This window comes from Pagrus pagrus, assembly GCF_965226575.1.
Source record: "Pagrus pagrus genome assembly, chromosome: 24".
In the NCBI taxonomy this organism is placed as follows: Eukaryota; Metazoa; Chordata; class Actinopteri; order Spariformes; family Sparidae; genus Pagrus; species Pagrus pagrus.
The window spans coordinates 11615588-11638812 of record NC_140206.1 but is presented as its reverse complement, the minus strand read 5'-3'; the positions used below and the strand labels follow the sequence as shown (position 1 = coordinate 11638812).

The following is a 23225-nucleotide window of genomic DNA, read 5'->3' as shown; positions in this document are numbered from 1 at the left end:
CGTCTGTCTCTGGAATTATGATCTGTGCTAAACGCTGAGATTGAAATGGGCTTATTTATTTAGCTGAATAGTAGCGACTCTGAAAAGCAGACACTTGTGAAAGATTTATGTGAGGTGTTTTTGTTTTTGCCCCATTGATGCATAAATTAAGGCGAGAAAATGGCCTGAAGTCATTCCTCGTTTTATTCTCAAAGAGCTGATCACCGACTTTTTTCCTCACCTCTTTCTTTCTCTTAATTTCTATCTTTCCTTTAGTTTGTATTTAAATGCAGCATACTGACAGTGAAATGACGCCTTTGAGAACACCGATGTTCATTAGAGTTTTGAGTATTTGTATGTGTTTATGTATTTTTATTCATTTATTTTGCCGCAGCTCACACCCCAGACAACAGTTTCCTGGGCTTCGTGGTGGAGCAGCACCTCAACGCCAGCGACATCAAGCACATTGATGACATCAAGAGACAGAACCAATCACTGGTTTACGGCAAGGTCGACAACTTCTGGAAGGTAATGCAGTCTTTTCTGCACTATTACACACATTTTTACACCCTGAAACATTTACATTTGACATTTTTGAAAAAGGTAAGCACTTTATTAGCTAGATATTAATCACATAGGTGCACAACAAAAAACTTAAACACCACCATATACTGTCCAGATATAACTGCAGACACCTTTGCACATCATTTTAAACACTTAAATGTTCTGACGCGCACTAATGGACTCACAGATGTGTGTCTGTGTATATATATGGATTCCTTCTGAAGATGAAAGTGACACACGAGGCATGCCAAAGAACACCAGTGCACCAAGGATAACCCATTTTCAGACCTCTGAGAGCTGTGCAGTGAGTGCAACTCTTTGAACAACCTTGGGTAAAACTTTCGCAGGAAACTTAATAACAGTCTGGTTTAGGAGCTCAAATTCAGCTTATCGCCCTCTCCGTGGAGTTTTAATATATTCAAATGCATGCTCACACTGCGGCACGGAGACCAAGGGATTACTGTATCCTAGACAAAAACGACTTAGAGACTTGGAGAGATTTGCACATTGTTTGGCATGCCATTGATGGTTGGATTACTGCCCGCGCCTTGATGAGCTTTCAGCAGACCGACACCATGTATGTTTCAGACTGCGTCGCTCCGAATCCGACTGACTCTTTAGATGTCTGAAAGTGTAACTCGGTGGAATGATAATAGAAGCTAAGGGGAGCGGTGTCTTCGTGTAACTCGCCTGTAGTGCAAATGCGTTCTTACATCAGAGGGATGTGAGATGAAGATGTGTAGAATTGAATAATAAGTCAAACCCAACTGGCTAATTATCTTATCCTGCAAATGTAGTTGCGTCATCCAATCATGGTTTGTCCCACTTGAGCTCTCTTGGATTGAGACTGTTTCATAATGAGTATAAAGCTCATCGCTACATTATTACCACCCATCATGATCCAAGTGTGTTCATTTGAATTGATGTTAAAGTGGAATTTATTGAACGCTTCAATCAGTTATATAAAGCAGTAATGTTTTACAGTTTAACTAACATTTAAGCCTTTATCACTGTTTTTTTTCTTATTAGTCTAGCAACTCAGTACCACTGGTTGGAAATCTTTTGTATAGAGGTTAAGGCCCTGACCATGAATGCTACGTTTTTAGTCTCCTTTCCTCCTCTGGATGACTGATTCATTCATCATCCTGATATGTAGTTTGCATTTTAAAGCTCTAGTACAGTAGTTTAGTTTCTTAGCAGCTGTGGTACTGTACTTCCTGGAACGTAAAAGGTTAATAGTTTCATGCATTTACATTTGGAGCTTCCCATTGCCTATTTCTGATTTACCACTTGGGCATTCTGTTGGAGCAGATGGGTGTTAAGTGTCTTGATCAAGTGCCCTTAAACATTATGTTCAAAGGCTCGGATGAGTGTTCACACTGGTAACCATATCAGCCTGCCTCTTTAACGCTCTGCTGCACCCTATACATCAACGTGTTGGACTATGACACAGCCAACATGGATAATCAAAAGGTCTTTAAGTGATCTGAAAAGTGATAGCAAAAGTAGCTGGCATGCCATACGTGTTACCAATCACAGACCAGCGTACAGTAGTTTGTCCCGAGAGAGAGATGTGAACAAAATCCGACAAGAGACCACTGAACCAGCACAAGGAAGTGTCGTGTTTAGAAAATAATTGACAGCAACCAAACACAGTCCAAGCATACCTAATCTAAAATATATTCATTATGAACAATACGTGTACAGTTTGAACTTCAAAGCCTCATTGTAAGGCTCTCAATCCCAAGGTGTTAGTGTTTTAATCCGGAGGTAGCAGGCGTGCTGCTGTGGTTTGCGGCTTCTAGTACTACTGAGTCAGAACCATTCAGTCTAGCTTTAAAAGGGCAGACGGGGGAGCCCATCAGCTCACAGCAAGGGGCATTAGCTACTAATCAGACTCCCAAGCGTGTTCATTACCTCCTGCTTTTAATTAAAGGGCCATTTTGGAGCCGGCTGATAACGAGCAGACTGCCGTACTCCATTTCCCTCCCTCTTCCTTTCAAATTGCGCTGTCCTTCGATCTCTTTCTCTACACTTGAGAGGGTTCATTTCAAATGATATGTCCGCTATTTAAAATAGAAAGTGAGGCCTACTGTAAGAAAACTATTTCTAGAGTGGAGGTAAAAATTCACAATGGAGATTAATGATCTGAAGACTCAACAGATAGCACTCGAGGAAGGTGCAGTCAGTTTTTTAATTTGTAGAAATTGAATTTAATCTCCTTTCAGCACTGATTACCAAAGTTCAGTGTCCTCCTTTCCCTCCACGTTTCCCATTTCAAGGCGTCTTTACCTATGTTGTTGCGCAAGGATCTGTGTCTTGATAACTGCCATCCAAACCCGCAGATTAAAACAAAAAGTCTTATCTTCTGTAACACCATCCAACTGCAATGTTTATAATTCCACGTGAGCCTTTTTATTGGCTGCCTTACAGGCCTCATGAAACAAATGAAAACAAACGTGGCTTGATAAAGGAAACTGAAGTCAATCATGTGCAGTATTTCCTGGTAATTCTTATCTCCATGTTGTGCCTTTATTGAGCTACAAAACAGAATCAATGCAGAGAAAATCTGTAGACCACATTATAGTGGCTGAGACAGCGCTGTAACAGAAGAGTCCTCCTGTCGAACTCCGTCTCCTTCCTGCAGATTAATTTGTCGGGGTTAATGTGGGTTAGGCAAGTAATGGTCCTCGCGCAAAATACAGCCTATTGAAAGGCTCTCTCCCTGCCTGATCAGTATGCAAAGGTGCTCAGGTCACAGTCATCCCACAGGTGTACGAAGTGAACCAATGCAAGAGGCAGATTGAGCAATCACCCAGACACACATACGCACAGTCTCTCATTCACACACTTTATTCAGAACCTCTTTTCATTTTGCTTCTTTATCTACACCAGCGACTACGAGTCAAAAAAAGCTTGAGATCACGCCTGAAACCTCATAGTCCATACACCTTCAATACTATATACTATATATACTTCAATGCAATACTTCAGTACACTATGTGTCTGTTGGCCGACACTCATTTGAACATTAGTGTCAGCTGTGCTAGTCTGTATCTTGAAACATTAAGGCCTAAAAAAGCATTTATTTATTAGCTTGAACTGTACATTCACTGCCTGCATAGCAACACTATCGGTCTCTGGCTCACTAAACTATTCCTGAATGGAGCTCGGGATAATTGGACCATATTTCAATATACTTTCTGTCAGATTTTTCTGAATGGACATTGCATCGATTTTCAGAACCAGGTCCTGAAATTCATTTGTTTTCATTTTTGTTTCAGAATTGGAAAATAAAGGTGCACTTTGTAGAAGAGAAAAATCTTCATTGTTTCATTTTTCTTTATGTCAAAACAAACTAAATGAACAAAGTTTCTTTGTGTGACTGAATAAACAAACTGCCAAATATAAACAAAGTAAAACAATATGAAATTGTGTTGCCAATTTCATATTGTTTTACTTTGTTTGGCGGACCCTGCCACCTTTCTACCTTCAAACAGTGTTCTGGGGACCTTATTTTCCTCTGAGAACAGCTTGTTTATTCACTTATGGAAAAAATAAATATTTCTTCTCCAAAACTACACGGTGCCCTTTAAATAAATGGGAGCTACAATACTTTTTAGAAAGGCAGCAGCACAAAAACAGAAAGATTTAATGTTATTTTTAGGGGATATCTTCATGCACGGTTGAGAGAAGTCTGCACTACACAATAGCGGTGAAGGTCAAACCTGTAATTAAAGCTAGGATAATTTTTTGGGAATCAATTTGTAGTGAAATCACATTATTCCTCACTTTTATCTGGGCTCACTGAAAACCCGATGAAGGCTAGTCGCTCATCTGACCCGAAGGACTTAAAGGAGATCCTGGGGATTAAAGAACCAGGATGGCGAGTAATTATTTTGTTGTGGAAGAGGCAGCATTGATGGCGAGACCCGAAATGAAATGGCCAGACCACCTCAGAGGGAGCCGTCTCCATAGCAACCCAGTGAGAGGAGTGGAAAGGCAGAGCGAGGGAGCCGAGAGTGACTGCCTGTCTTTTTCTCTCTATTCCCATACAAACACACATGATAGAAACCAGCTAATGTTAACTGTGTGTTGGCGGACGGTCTGCACTACCATTTCAAGTCGAGACACATTGTCAGCCTGTTAGCGTAGAGTTTAAAGGCTTTAACCCAGTCCTCACCCCATCAGTGTGCTATCTCTCTATAAAATCAGTCAGTATCCATGTTTTTCAGCGTTCAGTCTGTCAGAAAGCGTTTGATGAGGCAGAAGGGAACGTGGAGAAAGGTGAGAATGAGTAGGATGTACGGAGAGGGAAAAGCTGCAGGCCCTTGGCAGCAGATCAGAGGACATGGTGAAGAAAGACACACTGAGCTGACAGGGACACACACACAGACAAACACACATATATATATGCACAGTGCTGACGTATGCAGAGTAGGAAGGGCAACCATCCCACATTCTTACCCTTTCATGCTCATAAACAGACACCAGCGTGATCCTTCCCCCTTTTCACGATGGATAACCGAGTTGAGTTGAACATTAAACCTTCTTTAGTTTTACAGTGCCTGTCTGATCTGATGAAGCAATCCCCGGTGCCATTAAACCGGCGTGAGTGCCAGCGTAGAAACCTGAATTGGACATTTGAGGAAAGAGCTGGGTTGGAGTGGGAAACGTTATAGCGGTTATTAAATCGACTCCTTCTGTCACAGATGCTTTATTGAATTAGGCCCAAGACATTTTCAGGTGGTGCTGTTTGTTATTGGTTTACTTTCTAACTCAGATCTTAAGTGTAAGATATTAGGGCTGCACAATTAATCGCAATATGGCTAAGTGCAATAGCCAGTACTGAAAACAGCTTAATTGGAAATGGAAGATGAAGACATTTCCTTAGAAATTTAAGATTTGAAAGCAATTATATATTTTGAGTGTGAACAACATGGATGTTGGAAAGGTACGAATGTCCCGCATGAGCTGAACATTTTGAAATTTGGTCTAACTTAGTCATTTGCTTTCCTAGAGTGGGGACACGCTGACCTCGCCTCGACTCAGAACGACCTGAAATGTGTTGCGTTCCATCTACTTTGATTTGACTGAGCGAAAGGAGGCCGAGCACTTTAAAGGCCGGCCGCTCGCTTCCTCGATCGGTCACCGAAGCAGTAATGACTTTTTCAGATTTATGAGTAAAGGCGGAATGCAATCAACGTGCAACAAGAAAAATAGTGTAATTAACGGTGAAATAAATTAAAGTGGCTGCAGTCGAGGAAAATAAAAACATTAATATTAGAAAAACAAGTAATTATTCTTGCTTTAATTGAACATGCTGCCCAACTCTGCTTATACAACATCGACCAAGGGCAGAAAATGTTGTGATAATTAGGTTTTAAATAATATGACTCCCTGCTGATGGCACCTGTTTTGTTCACTGCACGCTTCGCTGAGAAGTAACTTGAACGTATGGAAATGGTGTTAGGTTCCCCCCTGGGGTCGTTAGCTTCTTTATACAAGGTGCAAAGCTTTTAATTGCACCCAATGAAGCATATGACGTTACAGGTGTTTCCATAGCTGTAGGACATGCAGGAGTATTGCAGTTGCTGTGTTTATTTTATTTATTTTTTCAAATTGTTGCACTCGGATGATTGTGCAGCCAACGTATACATCGCAGGGACTTCACACAGCACCTCCTTTGCCGTCTGACAGTCAGAAACATGGCCAGCTACCAAACTCCAATCGGTTCTACACTGTTATGTCTAATGGGGCGTGGCAAGGCATTGAAGTAAATAACACCTCCTGAATGCACTCCAAGCCCTTCTGGAGACGATTTTACCAACCATGTCCCTCTGGGGATTTCTTAAGTATCTGTCAAAGTATCTACTGTGTTTTGCACTACATTCGTTAAGCTCTTTATTTACAAGTACATCTGTTAGATATTTATCTGTTAGACCTGGTGTCTTTTTATCTGTGGTGGTATGCAACACTTACTGTCTATCAGATGTAAAGAGCCACACTGACGTCATGCAATACTTTGAATAATGGCAATCGCACGTATTTCCTGAAGGAAGTGCGTGCGATTGCTATGTGGTTGTTGATCGGCATGATTTTTGATTACTTTCTATCTAGTTAAATGAAAACTCTTTGAACTTAATGTTTTGGTTGAGTAAGAGATGCAATAGAAGTGTAGAGTGTTGTGTGTGTATAATGCACTCTGCATGTAAGAGTGTGTGTGTGTGATATGCAGGAAAATGATTTTTCCTCCTTCTCTGAAGAATGGTTGAAGTTATTTTTTGTCCTGACTGACAAGCTTCCAGTCTCGGGGCCCCAGAGTCTGTCATTTGGAAATAATTTTAGATGGGAAGATTATCAGAGGTGCGTTTGATGTTTGATGTCGACGGCAGTTTGAGGGTCGAGTAAGTCGAACCAAGCGCACCTGTCTGCATCCTGATTAGGCAAAAGTTCTTCCTGCATCTTAACGTTGCTGCAGTGGTGTCAGAAACTATTGCACGTACGATGCTTTTGCTCATAAGCACCGGGCACAATCACCAAACATTGAAGACGAACATTAAAGCTCAAGAATGACAACAAACAGCGATGTACATCAAAATACAATAAAATTAATTTTAAAGAAGGAACATAAGGAGTTAACAAAAGGAAGACGATGCCTGGATCAAAAACAGTGTCTCCGGTGGAGGAAGCAGTTGATTGTTTCAGCTGAAATGTGCTGTAAGGCAAAATTTATCTGCTACATCCCCAGTGTCTCGACACTACTACCTGTCAAGATAAAGCGCTGAAACATCAAAACCTGCTCCCAGCGCTGCAGCTATGCTTCTATACGAACACATAGAGAGGAGAAGTTTAATGCCAAAATGGAAAAAAGTGCTGTACACTCGCACAACAAGTTAGTTTACTTCCATCAGAACCACGGATCAAAGAGCTGATGCTCCTTGTCCTCATTTTTGTCATCCATTATTAAAAAGATTATAAACATCCCTTTGGCCCCGTAACAGGAAGTTTGAATATTATTTACTTTCACTTAGCAACCAGAGCATATGCTGTTTAAAGTTATATTATTCGGCTGAAGTAACATTTGGTTGTTATTATTTTATGTATTTCATTCATACTCACTTCTGCTCCACAGTTACATTTGGGGTCGAAGGAAGTTGTAGTTGAAATGAATGTGCTGAGAAGGTCTGGAAGTATTTTCTATTTTGTCCTTATTAGCAAATGTTAGCATGCTAATAAGACAACTAAGATGGTGAACACGGTTATTTTTATACGTGCTAAACATCAGCATGTTAACATTCTCGTTGTGAGCATATTAGCACGAGGCTAGCTTTGACCTCAAAGCACTGCTCTTCCCAAGTACAGCCTCACAGAGCTGTTAGCATGAGTGTTAGTCGTGTTAACTTGAAGCACAATAAACACGTAAAAGCCTTCATTAACTGAATACGCACACTATTGCAATCCTGTGATGTCAGCTGGTTACAAATAGTCAACCTAACATCTATTTGTTGGAAAATGTTGCACCTCCTTTTCCTTGTGAGCGCTGTAATGCTAGCAGTCTTAAATGGGAATCAGTCAACTGTGCATCTCAACCTTTTTTGCCTAGACTTTCCTCAAAGGTTGTGTCTCTCAGCCAGTAAGCTTCCCTCCCCGAACACTCATCCCTCAGCCCTCCCCTCTGCCGACAGAAAGCTGCAGCCGCCGCCTCTCCTGTTTCCTCTCCGAGCCAGGGTTTACAAATTCCCTCTGATTTACAAGGTCATAAAACTCACCTCCTCCTCCGTCTCTCCTGCTTCAATCAACCTCTCCAGCTAAAGCAGTTATTTTATAACTCCCTAAGCACATGCTCCCGTACAAGGCTGCTGCAATCGATCTGCTTCCTGGTTTCAGATTGCATATCGCACGCGCTCTGAGATATATACATCCACATACAGTACAGATGAATACACGCGCTCCTCTCGCTGAACGCCACATGGGCTGTCCAAGGACATGGAGGGGAAAACTCTGGTAATATTATCACTCGGTCTTCACGCCTGTTAGTGTTACAAAGTCATAACTTCTTTCTACTTCACTGTGCGCTGACAGCTGGGGCAGGATTATGAAGCGAAGTTGACACAGTATCATTATGTGAAGGAAAAGCTAAGAAAATCCACAATGCATCTAAAAATGGCGAAGTTGCTTGCAAACACGCCTCTCTTACATCCCCATCGCTCTTTGTCAGGGATTTTCAACCTGTTTCCACGTTGTTGGTTTATTTCAAACACTTTCCCCTTTATTCAAAGAGTGTACATTTGTGTGAGAGAGAATCCAGACATGCTCCAGAGCGCATCTGGCAACCGATGTCCTCTGACCGTAAAAGCTTTGTGGGGCGACTGCCTCGAAGGGTCATGGCAATCTACGCTGTTCTTCTGCACACACACGGTCACTCGAGCGGTCACAATAAACACACATCGCACAGATCCAGCTGCCTTTAGAGACCGTAGGATGTCTTTCCTTTAGTAGTGTTTTTGTCCTTCCGCTTCAAGCAAGTACACATGCTCCCTCTCATACTGTATCAGTACAGACAGTATTTTACAAACGCCTTGGCTCAGGTTTTACATCTCTGCATTGAAGCAAATGTAAAAAATAGCAATCATTCAAATTATTTAATACATGTATTTATACTAGGGCTGCAGCTCATGATTAGTAGTGATGTACTATCTCACTATCTTTTACTTTCATAAATGACGAACAAAAACAGCAAATCCTTACATATAAGAAGCTGGAAGCAGAACATATTGAGTGTGTTATTCATGTAACATGTCTTGAATGTTTGTTTGCACCTCAGACTGTCAGATTTTGTATGTTAAGCTGATGTAAAAGTGCAAATCAAACTATACACCAGACTGCATTGAAATTTTTGCATTTTTTAGCCTCGCAACTAGAAAGCTGTTCTTAAAGGAGAATAAATGCCCACAGAACATATCAAAAAAATATCTCATGCAATTCAACAACTGTATATACATGAATTACCAGACTGCATTTAAATCATTGCATTTTTTAGCCTGACTACTAGAGAGGTTTACCTGTAAAAAATAGGGGCGTTAATAGTATTTTGTGATTAGTTCCCCTTACAAAGTGTTTACGGCTCAGCTCTTATGAGCTTTTTCCGATCTCATGCACAACCTTCTGTAGAGTTTAAAAAGTGTGTGTGTGTGTGTGTGTGTGTGTGTGTGAGCCTCTTCTCCAGGTATCCACCAGCAACCTTCATTTTTAAATCCCTTCATACGCACACATAAATCCTCACTCTGCTCTCCTGAGTGAAAAGATTACAGGATAGTGATTTCAACCTCTAATTAGGATTTCATCTCTCTCACTCACTCACTCACTCACACACACACACACACACACACACACAGACACACACACACACCAGGCTGCTTTAGTTACAGCAGGCTGGCTGGAGGCATCTGATAGCCAGGCCTCCAGAGACCCTGACGAGCGGCTACCTGAAATTTAAACCCGAAAAGGAAGCACTGAGGTAGACACACACACACACACACACACACACATCGAGAGTGAGAGCAGGGAAATGTCCTGGAGGCAGAACACTTTCAAAGGCAGGCGTGTGCGTAGGAGTTGTGAGTAAATTTGAAACAGGTAACTTTTAACGGTAATGAGGCTTTGCTTCCCCGTGAGTGTTGAAACAATAGGTGATCAATAATATTCCAGTTTGTGAGCGTGTGTGTGAGAGAGTGAGCATAACCGGTGAATGTGCCTCTGAGACATCCTGTCATTATGGAGGAAAAGGCTTTCATCTATACTGCCTCCCTGAAGGGCTCAGCTTTAAGAGCGTTCAGCTGTACTGTATGTTGCTCCCTGATGACTCCGTTTTAGAAAGTGCAGGACAAACTGAAAAAGACACATTTTGCATTTCAACGGGAGAAACACGGTGAGTATTTCGACTGGGTTACACCGCAGTCGTGTCCTCGTTTTTGAAAATCAAAGACCTGCTGCGACAATCTCAGCGTGGGGACGATCAAAGGCCTTTTATTGTGTTTCCATCCAAACAGATTAAGAAGCTTGTATTCAGCTGCTATAAAAGACGGTCAAAGCAAACACATTATAGGACAGTTCAAGAAACGGTTTTGTCAAAAAGTCCATTGAGAAAATTTAGCAGATCACATCTTGCGAGTCCACCTGGCCCCAGCTCACACACACACTTCTTACAGAATCTTTGATATCATTTGTGATTCCGTTTCAAGACGCGCTGGACTGTTTTCACAAACCTCCAAACACATGAAAGACGGCAGAGGCAAAGTGAAATCACTGCGGTAAATTCAGGCAACCTTAAAGGTGCCCTTGAAGATGAAAGCACACTTTTAGGCTGAGAAGAATTAATATTAAAACATCCTCTTTTGGGGGCATATAAATGGTTTAAAAGGATGAAAGGTTTCGGCCTCACACCGTCTTTGTCAGGGTAGATATTATATAACGGGCTGATTATACCTGCTACGCTGTATAGGCAGTACACTGGACGTTAACTTTATTCTTTTACCTTATAAAATGACTTTGACATGGAGTTAAAACTCATATATACATATTTCTCACAGGTGATTTCCTGCGTGGAGCACAAAACTAAAACCCCAAATTCAGGAAGTAAGGGATACTCCACCAATTTAACGTCCCCCATTATAAAGTTGGCAAACTCACAAAAGTTGCTTTTTAAATAAAATGTCCAGGTAAACCAGGACGTCTGGAAATCTTTTCAACAGGAAGACGGCCAGACAGATCAGCCAGAGCGACTGAAACATGAGCTCACAGATCTGTCTGGTTCCCAGGCTAGAGATGAGTTATGAGCCTGATGACAAGTGAACGTATCTTGATATGAAACATTAGGTTGACAATTAAATAAAAATATGCATTTAAATGTCTTCATTTCCTAGTTTGACGTTTGACCTGGTCCACTGTAAAATCAGCTGGGCAGCTTTCCAGTGTGATGGGAGTAGGCTGGACACGGCTTTTGGTACAAAGGAAGCAGGTTTCATTGGCACACTTTGAATGCGTCAGTGTCTTTTTCATCAAGGACATCCCGGATCAGGTAGACTTTAATAACAATAGCAGGGTATTGTGCGCACTGATGCTTTTCGCACAATGCTATTTTTAGCCTGGTCTTCCATTGTGGCCAGATGGTCAGTCAGGTAGCTTGAACAAGAGTTCATCAGGCCACATAACAGAGTAATGATACTGATCCCTTCGCAAAAAACAATGTAAATCAGAATGGTTCATTCAAGGAGGTTTTTTTCTGGATTACACCAGCTTAACCTAGATAACGTAAACCTTTATTCGTACATGATAAATATCAATTTGTGTCGGTATTTTGCAGAAAAGGTGGCGTGTTTTTCATCTTCCTCTGTCGGGAAAAAAAGGTTTTCCGGAGGATTTTGGTTGTGGACATCTCTGAAGGAAGAACAATCAGTGAAAAAACTAAATGTATCGCCCTGTTTGTTCCAGGACAAAAAGAAATACCTGGACACCATCCACAGCTACATGGAGGTCCACGGCACGGTGCACGGCACCAGCACCGTGCACCTCCCCAGCTACGTCAAGAACCACGGCATCCTGAGCGGCCGAGACCTGCAGTTCCTCCTCAGAGAAACCAAGGTGAGTCCACCCGGCTGTAAATTGTCTGAAAAAATGACCCTGCAGGGAAATAAAAGTGCGAGGGTACGGGGCTTATTAGACGACTGTGAAAGCCACATACCACCTCCCACGCTTTTCCCTCTGACATTTTTTAAATGACCAAGAAACTGTGGCCCGGCTAACCTGCAGAGTATTGAGGACAGTGCGGTTGTATTAAACCGTGGCCTGTTTGTACGCGGCGAGGCTTTGAAACCTGCTCTGAATGTTCCTGTAGTAGTGATCGCTGTGTGAGACACCTGCTTTTAGCCTGAATCCACTTCACCTAAGAGATTTCTCATGTGCATGCTTTTATTTTTAAACATGATTTCAGCTCTAAGATGTAACTTACAGTAAAAGACAAGTTAGAGAGCAACGACGTGATTCTTAAAGGAGATGTTAGATGATAAAATGAGAAAGTGTCTGTGTGAACAGAGGCCCTCTTATGTAAAGGGCCTTGATCTAAGTGACTCTACTTTGTCCGAGTCCGTCCACCGAAGCACTTCTCCGTTCACGTCATGACTTGTCCCTTCCTCTCACCACTCAGCCCACTCTCAGTCACAAAGACAAGGACACAGCCACCGAGGCTGCAGCCAGACTGGATCATACCGCGTGGAGTCGCAGCTCTCAGCTAAACACACTTTACACGTTCAAAGATTGTGAGCTGATAAACACAAATAGCTTTGTTTTGTGTACTGAAAGCTGCAGTGAGAGCCTGTTATCTCAAATTGATACAATGAACATTAATAAACACATTTAGTTATCAATAATGTCTGAAACAGTCATGTGGCTGACTTTATAATGTATCACACAGTCTGTCACAGTCTCACACTACAGCCGTGTTTAAGGTTTATTTTAACTGCTTTATAATATTGTGCTAAAAGACCGAAGCTAAACCTAAAAAGTTAGCATCCTGACAAGATGATGATCCATGAAGAAGACATATATTGTACAGTGTTTTCCACAGTGAGGAAATGCAACACATTATATGTGCTAGTTGTAAACTTCAGCTTTTTTTAACCTAACCTACAAATACATTAGTTAGTTGATGATGTGCTTCTTGTCCCTTGAAGTATGTTACTGCTGGATATAGTAAGCTTGTTATCCAGACATGCTACCATTTGCAGATGTTAGAGCAGATAAACACACTGTTAAATTCATTCCTTACATTCTTACACTCGTGTGTTTTTGGTTTTGGAAAGGCTAAAAACAAATCACCACCCTCCAAACTCTTCAAATCGCTCTTATTAAAACCTCATGCACATTATTTCCGTGTGGTTGCTAAGCTACGATTGCACAATCAGGGAAGGAGTCAAGCTATCAATTAAATTACACGATCTACTTTTCTTTTACGTTCACGACATGGGGGGGAAAGCGGTGAATTTCCACTAAATTTGATGGAGTTGCCCATCGCCATAGGGGAACGTAATTAAAATTACATGGTCCTTAAAAACCTGACAACAATGTCTGCTGAAGGTGAAAACAATCATTAGTGCTGGCGCTGAAAGATGGAGTCTGTCTTTTTGGCTCCAGTCGTCATCCTTTTTCAGAAGAATAAGGTGGAAGAGAGCTTCGATTTCTTCAACCTCTGAAACCAGACGCTTTCCCATCAGCCCAGGGAGGGAGGGAGGAGAAGCAGACAGAGCGAGGAGAGAGACATCAGACAAGAGCCGGGGCAGGGATAAAAAGGGAGCGAGGGAGCCACAGATCATGATTCAGACTTTTATAGAAAAAAAAGATGGATTGAGATTTAAACCCCCTTTTGTGCTGAAAAGATTCTGAGCGCAGCTTCAGCCAAAAACGATTTTTGGCCGGCAAATCCGGCTCTGTACTGCGCACCTAAAACCAAAAACCCAGTGATGTTGGAGGCATTTGGAGAGAAAAGTGAAGGTGTATACGGCAGCGGAGCAGATCATTAAAGTGTTGAAAAACAACACTAAAAAAAACGGTGCCAGAGTGAGCTTTAGTTCGCTGGATTAAAGTAGCCTTGCAGGATAACTCTCACCAGAGATGCGGTACGATAGAAACTTCCATATCCGGCCCATGAAGCCGCAGTGTTGTTAAACACTTCCAAGGAAAACAAGGCGGTGTTGTTGCAGTTTGCCAACAACACATTCACCTTTAACCTGCAATCAGGCTGCCTCAGCTAACCATCCTTGTGGGGGTTTAACTATTGACAGAGTGAGTTGTAAAAATACTTGACATTTGATTTTTCTCTCAAACAAAATATCCTGAAATAAACTCTGACGTGCTGTTCTGTGTCAGTGATCTAAGCGCTGAGGCGAGGTGAGCTTTACTGCGTCACGTCGCACACTGACGGAGACGAAGGGTTTTGATTTTTCTGACTTTGCTTCTCTTCCATCTCATACGTCTAACTCTGTTTAATTGCCTCCTACTGTCTGCCTCTGGCTTGTCTTGCACATGTTTCTGATTTTCTAACTCTTTCCCACTCCACCACACACCCGTCACATTATATATCAGCCACAGAGCTCTACATGAAACAGGAAAGAAGCTCTGTTTTAGATTTATAACACCAGTTTTATCCCTCCGCTCGCCTCGTACATCTGGTTTGTCATCATATTCCGCATAGTAGAAAACAAGCACATCCCCTGGCAGGTGCTGGAATTAGACAATACCAATATAAAACAGCCTAATTAACTCGCTGGCTCATTAAACTCGGCGACCGCATTGTTTAATTGATGTGGCACGGGCTGCTGCAGCGCCACGAGACTCCAAACATGTTGTGTGGGAGCACAACGGTGAGATGGTTCTCCATCATTTCAGTCTGGTCAGCTCATCAACTTAAATATGCATGTGAGTCAAAGATAGAGATAGCAGAGTAATATTTATAAGCAGCACCTTTATGGCATTTGTCTGTTATGTCCTGCCACATGTAATTGTTGGTATGTCTTCCTTCTCACTGGGTGTTGTTGCATGTGGCAGTGTGTTTAGATCGGGATATAGCTGAACACAAAGGCAGCCACGCGTCAACAAATCAATACAACAGCAGCTCTGAAGTGCAGCGTTGGATCCCAGAACCAGAACGTCCTTGAACACGAGTACACAAAACTGCTTCAATGCAGGGAAACAGTCACAGGAGAGGCCGAGATCGTTCATTCATTCCTGCCATTGAGTCGTTCAGTGTGTATGGATTCAATGCCTCTCTCTCTGTGTCTCCCCTCTTCACCCCCTCCCCTCATTGCTCCCTATAAATAGTGGGTGACTGTTTCTCAGCGTTGAGGAGCTCTTGCATGCGCACACACACACAGTGGAGAATTAATGTGCTTTGCTGCCACCTGTTGGCAGAAGTTTGTCGCTAACAACACTTTGGTTCTGTTCACATGTAAGAAGAGTGGAGCGTGTGCCGACATGCTTCATGGTACGGCTCTGCATTGTGCGTTAAAGACACTGTGTTGACTTTCTGCTGTGTTCCTCCAATACAACTCACACAGACTGGTCATTGTAGCTCCAGTAAATGAGCCACTAGCCTTTTACCACCATTACCACCACCACCAACTCCTCCACCCTCCTCTCTGTGTTTCTGGATAACTGTCTCTTTCTCATGTGGACATGCAGTGTCTGCAAATATTTGCTCTTCCCATCCAGGAGGAGTGAACTTGTTATTAGAGGCTCCTCCAGCTCTCTATAGGTACAGTGTTTACTTTAAAGTGTGTGAGCACAACTGTGGGCTGCGTCTGAACACCCACAGAGGAGACAGTATGTAAACTTTAACTTTCTCCACTGAACTATGAGCCCTCAGCTCACCTTACATCACACCGTTGCCTATATGTCTCTATGGTTTTGAATGTTTAATTAGCTTTTTACCCACATTACCGAACATACATTCAAAAGTACCTCAAAATTGTACCAAGTACAGTACTTTGGTACAAAAAATTATCAATTAAAGCAACATAAAGGTGTGGTGATGTTAAATATACAGTTAGTACTGCACTCACAGTGTAAGTAAGACCAGGATATTACTCTTTGTGTGAACAGGAAGGAGTTTGTGACCACTGATCCAAGTCATTGGAAACAGTTTGCTCAAGGGGAGCAGATCACGCTCATCCTGAGACTGAGTGATAGAGCTCTGGTGGTGTATAAATATTGGTTTAAATGAGTCATACAGTGGTCTAATTGTGAGCATCTTAAGAGTTAGTTAATAGTTGTTCCTAATTGTCTGCTACCGTTGTGTGTTTCCATCCGCAAAATCTCCACAGAACTCCCTCTGTACCAAACTTCAGTGGCCTGTGGGGAGGAATAAACATTAGAGGGATGTCTCCACATTATTCAGCTTGTTTTTCCTCCCTTGTTTCATGGAGAAAAAGTGCTGCCTCGACTGTATTTTGTGCTGATAACATGGGAGGTTTCCATCAACACGGGCTAACTGCTGCTATCAGCAAACAACAGAAACTCCTCGACACGGCCAATGAACTTATGTACACCTCTACACTTCCCACCTTCTTTGTTAGTCTGGTTATTTCAGTAGCTGCAAGTACTCATGTTAAGTTTATGCTTGAATTAATCTAGATACCTTGGTTTTCTCTCCCCTGCAGTTGTTTGTGGGTCTGTCCTTCCCCTACGAGGGTCCCGCCCCCCTGGAGGCCATCGCTAACGGCTGCGCCTTCCTCAACCCCAAATTCAACCCGCCAAAGAGCAGCAAGAACACCGACTTCTTCAAGGGCAAACCCACGCTGAGAGAGGTGAGAGGAGGAGGCTGTTTCTCCTCCGCTCGACATACAACTTTTACAAGCTGGGTTTGTTTTTCCTAACCTCCGCTCTCTCTGCAGCTGACCTCTCAACATCCCTACGCTGAGGTGTACATCGGTCAACCCCACGTGTGGACGGTGGATATAGAGAACTCTGCAGAGGTGGAGAGGGCCATCCGGTCTATCCTCAGCCAGAAGGTAAACACAGAAGAAGACGCGAGATGATGAGATTTATTCAGTCGGTTATGAGTGTTCAATGCTGTGATTTCAGTTCCAGTTTCTTATTTAGTATCCTCGGTGTTACGTTGTGCTTTAAAACTAGTACAGCTGCAAACAACAAATATCTTTTAAGTGAAGAAAAACACTTTCCAATTTGTTGGAGCTCGAGTAATCAAAGTCCTTGTTTGGTGCAAATCCCCAAAAGATATTCAATTTACTCATGGAAAACAAAGAAAAGAAGCAATTTTTCACATTTAAGGTGCAACAAGGGATTTATTTTCAATTTGTTACTTGAGAAATGGCTTCAGCAACTATTTTATCATCAAAATTCTGTGTTTCATCGACCAAGGAGAACAGAAAGGGGAGTGCTGTGTTGGAAATGCAAGAAAAACAATCAAAAGGTGCACTGTGTAGTTTTGGGGAAGAATTTTTAATCAGTTGTTTATTCAGTTATGGAGAAAAATAACTACTTCTGAGTTTGTAAATTACCTCATTAATATTGTAAAAAGATGAGAGATGAGATGAGATATTGTAAATATTTAAATTCTGAGTTTGAATTTATTTTCCAAAACTACACAGTGCCCCTTTAAGGTACAATTTAAAAACAAGGGATATCAATAATTTAAACTGTGGCAGATTAAGGGACATGAAATCGTTGTGGGCATCCAGACATAAAAATAATTGACATTTACAAATAAATACAAACATGCGCTGCTTGGAGCTGCAGCTAATGACCTTCACTCTTGATGAATCTGCTGATTAGGTCATCATTTAGTCTTTAAAACGTCAGAAGGCAGCACGAAATGGTCACAAATTCCCTCAAACCCAAAAATATTTAGGCTACACTCGCATAAGACGAACAAAAGCAACATATCGATGATCTAAATCAGATGCCTGACTGACAGAAATGCTTAGATTGAGGATGAGTGACGGCAGAAAAGACGGATCATGTTCCGTCTTCTCGTCCGGGCCCATGCATATTTAACAGCCGGGCTCTGGACCTCTTGTTTGTTGTGCTCCGCCGAGCGATTTGGAACAATGGCTTTGTTTAGCAGACAAGCCTGCGGAGCCTCATATGCTTCGTGATCCGTGGCGAGCTGCAGCCTACCAGGCTCCAGCTTGGCTCGTGCTCCCTCCCTCCCCTTTCGTCCTCCTCCTCGTCTTTCTCCCTTCACACACAGTCACTTAGTGGCTCAACAAAGCCTCAGTTGTTGGTGCTCTCTGCTTGAAGTTTCAGACTCTGTGGACAGAACTCAACAGATGACATACAGTGAAACAAGCTCATGCAGAGTGTCCTCTCCTGGCACTTCTTCTTTGACCTGTTGTATGTTTGTGTGATCAGATTGAGCCCTACCTGCCCTATGAGTTCACCTGTGAGGGGATGCTGCAGAGAGTCAACGCCTTCATTGAGAACCAGGTACTGTCTCCACACCCCTCAGCTCTGCACACACTTAGCTGGGTCATTCAGGGGCTGTAAAGACATTTAAAAACACAAAAGGCAGCTGCTGTTGAGTCACTGGGTTTGGATTGGGCCTGGAAAGTCCTTGAATTTGGTGTGTAAGGTGTGGGAGCCCTGGTTATGGTTTTATTGGTCAGTGTTGATTGAAACTGTAAACTAATGTGCAACAACAAGACACTATAGGCAAATTTACAATACACACATTAAAAACAAACATGACAAAAATTATAATATTAAAATATGATGAATATAAAGAATATGAGCTAATAATCAATAAGTGAATACATGGACAATACTGAAGAATTTGATGGCCTGTGTATGTGGAATTTGCCTGATAGTGTCTTCGTATTATAAATCATTAGAATATTAATCAACGTTGGAGCGGATTTCTATCAAAGTGTAATTGTCAAAACAGGTGTTGCATGAATGATTATTAATGATCCGTCACACCCGATATAAAACTTGTACCTGACTTGTGTTTGTTCGAGCTGTTGTTGAGACGCTCTGCAGTGCTGATGTGTTTCTGTCGTGTTGTCAGGACTTCTGTCACGGTCAGGTGATGTGGCCGCCGCTCAACGCCCTGCAGGTCAAACTGGCTGAGGCGGGACGCTCCTGTAAGCAGGTGTGTCAGGAGGAGCAGCTCATCTGTGAGCCGTCCTTCTTCCAACACCTCAACAAGGACAAGGACCTGGCCAGGTGAGACAGAGACACACACACACACACACACACACACACACACACACACGCTTTCCATAAGTTTTAGCTGTTATTTTAAAGTGTCCATTAGGTGGCAGCACACAACAGGTTTAATTCATTTGTTGTCATCCAGAGTGATGAATTATGATGAAGTGCTGTAAACTGCAGTGTCACATTATCACCACTAGAGGGAGCAGTTGGCTTACTACATGAAATAGGTCATGACTGATGCAGAGGAACAGGACTGTAGATTAATGTGTTCCTACCTTGCAGCTGAAGACTTTTTACAGTAGTAATGTAGTAAATTTGACCCTTCTGTCTTGCCGTCAGGTTCGGAGTGGACTGTCAGACGGTGGAGTCGAGCGCCGACACTGTGGTCCCGGCCTACAGCCCGACCCGCCACCACTGCATCTTCCAGTCGGACCTGCTGCTGTTCAGCTGCGCGGGCGCCCACCCGTCGCTGCAGCGCATCTGCCCCTGCCGCGACTACATGAAGGGCCAGGTGGCGCTGTGCAAGAACTGCCTATAGCAGCAGCAGCACACAGGCTGACGGGAGGAGGGGGAGCTGACGGATGATTGGCTGAGGGGGATTAAATGACGTCGGAGCAGCTTATTGAGACTTTTTTTTGTGGGAAGCTGTCTGGACAGAAACATTCACAGGACCGCTTCTGTTCATCATATTTATTGTTTTCAGCTCCTGGATGTGAAAGCAGCCGACCTGAACATCCGTCACCCCTCTGATTCACCAGCGGCGGCGCTGCGAGTCCTGGAAGCGATGTAAAATTACTTGAATCAACAAAGGGAGTGGTCTTAGACTTTAAACTCGCAGCTGATGAGCTCTCCTGGCAGACTGCGCACAGCAGTGACTGCCTGGAGGAGGAGACTCACCCCCCTGACTGTCTGACAGCCGCCCGGCCCCGCCCCCCCTACATCCACCTGAAACTGTTTATTCTTTAGGTAGGTTTGCACTGGACTGGCATGCCTGAAGGCCCACATACACACACATACATATACACACACATACAAACACACACACACACACACACAGGCTAACAGACAAGCTAAAGAAGAACCCAGTTTTACACTGTAACGACTCGTTTCCTCACTTCTGGACTAAAGTGAGGAGCGGCCATGTAACGTAGATATTTTTATCATCTCCTGACACGACTTAAAGCGGTCCTCATCCCCCCCTTTAAAGACAGGAAGTGCAGTTGTGATTTTCATACGTTTAAGTTGCACATTTAAATGATAGTCGTTTTTATTTAAAGATGATCAAGCGTGTGCGTTTCTACAAAAGGCCAGTAGAGAAATTGTTTCAGCACACCATCCGGTACTACGCACACACTGAGAGGTAGCTAAAGCTGTCGTGTACGGAGTCGCCGTGTCGTAGGATGTCGTGATGTTGTGATGTAGATAATAGGCCGTCGTCAGTAGCCGTGGTAACACCTAGATGCATCGCAAGCCGAGGCCAAGAAGCCCGCGGAGACACATGAAACCTTCCCCGAGATGTTTGTCTTTTCATACACGACGTTAGAAACTACAAAATCATCTCCCACCCTCCTGACAACGGCTGTAAATCCTTTCAAGCAACAAAAACATGCCAACGAAGCGTTCTGCAAACGCAAAAAAACCTCGCATCTCCTTGTTTTCTTTGGATAATCATTAGGATTTTAATTTGCCTGGGAAAAAAATGAAAATAAATTCTTGTGGTGAATGAAAAAAGTGCACTACGTTAATCTATTTGCAGAGGTTTAACAAGATATTAGTAACACTGTATATTGTTCATATGGGTTTAAAGTTTCTTTTTTATTTATTTTGTATACAGATCTTTATCGCTGTGTTTTGCTGGAAATCTTTGTTTTTTATTTATAGAAGGGGTCTTTTTTCTTTTTTTCTTTTTATAGATTTTTATTTATGGAGAGTAATTTAAAAAAAAAAACAAAGTACGCGTGCTTATCTTCAAGTGTGTGAGCGAGAGAGGGAGGCTTTGTCTGCTGTTGTTCAGCTTCCAGCAGTGATGCGAGGAGAAAATGTAGGAGCGAGTCACTCCCTGATATGGAGCTGTATCTGAGCTCGAGTCGGGACAGAAATAATATTTTACAGCTGGAGTTTACAGATTAGAGTCTGTCTGTTTTTATAGAAAACCTTTTAACAATAAAAACCTGATTTGATATTTTATTCCTTAAACGGCTAAAAATGATCATAGGGTTTGGTTTTAAACCGGATGTAAGCTACAGATTTTTAACTGCAGAAGAAGAATCACTTCCTCCTCCTCTTCCTCTCATCACTGCCTCTGGAGGACGGACAGCAGTGGACAGACAGCCAGCCAGCAGCAGCCTCATACACTTTGTGCTTTGATTTCTAATCTCAGTTTCTTTGTTTGCACAAATACAGCGACAGTGTACACCTGTACTCTCACTGTGTCATCTCAGACCGGTTTATGTTTGTTTTTAAAACAGGTCAGTGATCTGCTGCCAAGTTAGTGTTTTAAAGAACATGATGTGCCTTTTCATGGTTAAGTTTGGTCCTGTTTAGTTATCAGCGTTCAGTCCCAAATTTAACTCCACTGATCAGATAAAGTCTAAATCAGTTTAATTCATTTAAATCTTTAATCTAATTTTATTTTTAAATCTGTTAATTTATTCAGTCCAAGTCTTGTGATTTGTTTAAATTTGGTTGGAGCTGCTCAGGAAAAGTACTCTGATTGGTTAAGGTTTAGAAAGGATAATACTAGTGTTAACCACCAGACTCCTGATTGACATGTTCTACAGTAATCAGATTACCTGCTTCAGAAACATCAATGTAAACACAACATTTGGTGTCCTTTTTAATAAACTCTTTCTAGTAGAAACTGTATAAGCCGATGTGGTAGCACATGTACTGTATGTGGTTTTATCGCCTTATACTGATCGACTGAAGCCGACTTAGACAGCGATAGAAGGAAACAACGGTGTTATCCTTTCATCTAAATGATGAGGCTCAAGATATTCTGTCATTTTCTTATTGTCAACAAACTTCAGTCTGTCTCTATACTTAGACATTTCTACCCTGTCTGTGGCTCCCAGCTACAAGCCCCGAATGTAAATCTTTAAAACTGGCTGAAAAATATAAAGTCTGATGTTTTAAAAATGCTCAGTGGTTTAATAAATCAGCTGGGTTCTGTTGATTTAAGCTAAATGTTACTCAATTGGAAGGAAATGGCACATTTGTTGGGGACTATTTTCAGCTGCGGATGAATACACAAGAGCTTTAGAGAACAGTGGGTCACTTTTCATGAGATTTGTTGACAATAACAAAGACAGAATATCACCACACTCGTACATGTCAGAGTTGGGAATGGTTCAGTCCAGTTCACACTAGAAATCTAAACAAATAGTGAAACTTAGCTTCTGTTTCTTTTCCATAAAAAGGCAAAAAAACATTTTGACCTCCAATGACGCATCTTATAGATAGACCAGTGACGTGTTTCTCTTTGATCAGCTGTTAAATCTGTTTTGTTGCAGTAAAAGCCTTATTTTCTTTATGTTCGTCGGTCGTATTTCAAAGCATGCTGTCGGTCAGATTATCAACTGTTTGGGCTCAAGAGAAATCAGCTGCGACTGGATCTTCGAGCCATCAGCTAAGGTTGTGTTCACATGTTTTATTGTTCACCATATCTGTCTTTGTTAACCTCAGCATCGAATGTCTCCATTGTAAAAAGAAAACATGCTACTTACAGTCGTACGAACATGTATCGAGCTGTCTTTCAACCTCAACCTTGTTTGAAGCCGTCAGTCAGCATCTAGTGTCTGAAACAAGAGAGCGAGAGGTGACGATTGTGGTCCGAGCAGCAGAAAAGGTGAAGAACGCAATGACAACATTCTTTTGTTTGTTTTTCACAGTCCTTGACGAGTAAGAGGGATATAACTTTATTTTTAAATAAACATTTTTTCTGTGACAAAAGG

The 23225-nt window shown here is 42.2% G+C and overlaps 1 protein-coding gene across 1 annotated transcript in view; it reads left to right on the top strand.

Moving 5' to 3' along the window:
- The window catches only part of mgat5 (alpha-1,6-mannosylglycoprotein 6-beta-N-acetylglucosaminyltransferase), an 84168-nt gene extending 60943 nt beyond the window's left edge, over positions 1-23225 (top strand). Inside the window, exons 11-17 of the mRNA XM_084347120.1 lie at positions 374-507; positions 12037-12186; positions 16755-16901; positions 16989-17105; positions 18469-18543; positions 19124-19281; positions 19612-23225. Coding sequence (XP_084203246.1) covers positions 374-507; positions 12037-12186; positions 16755-16901; positions 16989-17105; positions 18469-18543; positions 19124-19281; positions 19612-19810 — 980 coding nt within the window. The 3' untranslated portion in view covers positions 19811-23225. The remainder of the gene's footprint in view (positions 1-373; positions 508-12036; positions 12187-16754; positions 16902-16988; positions 17106-18468; positions 18544-19123; positions 19282-19611) is intronic.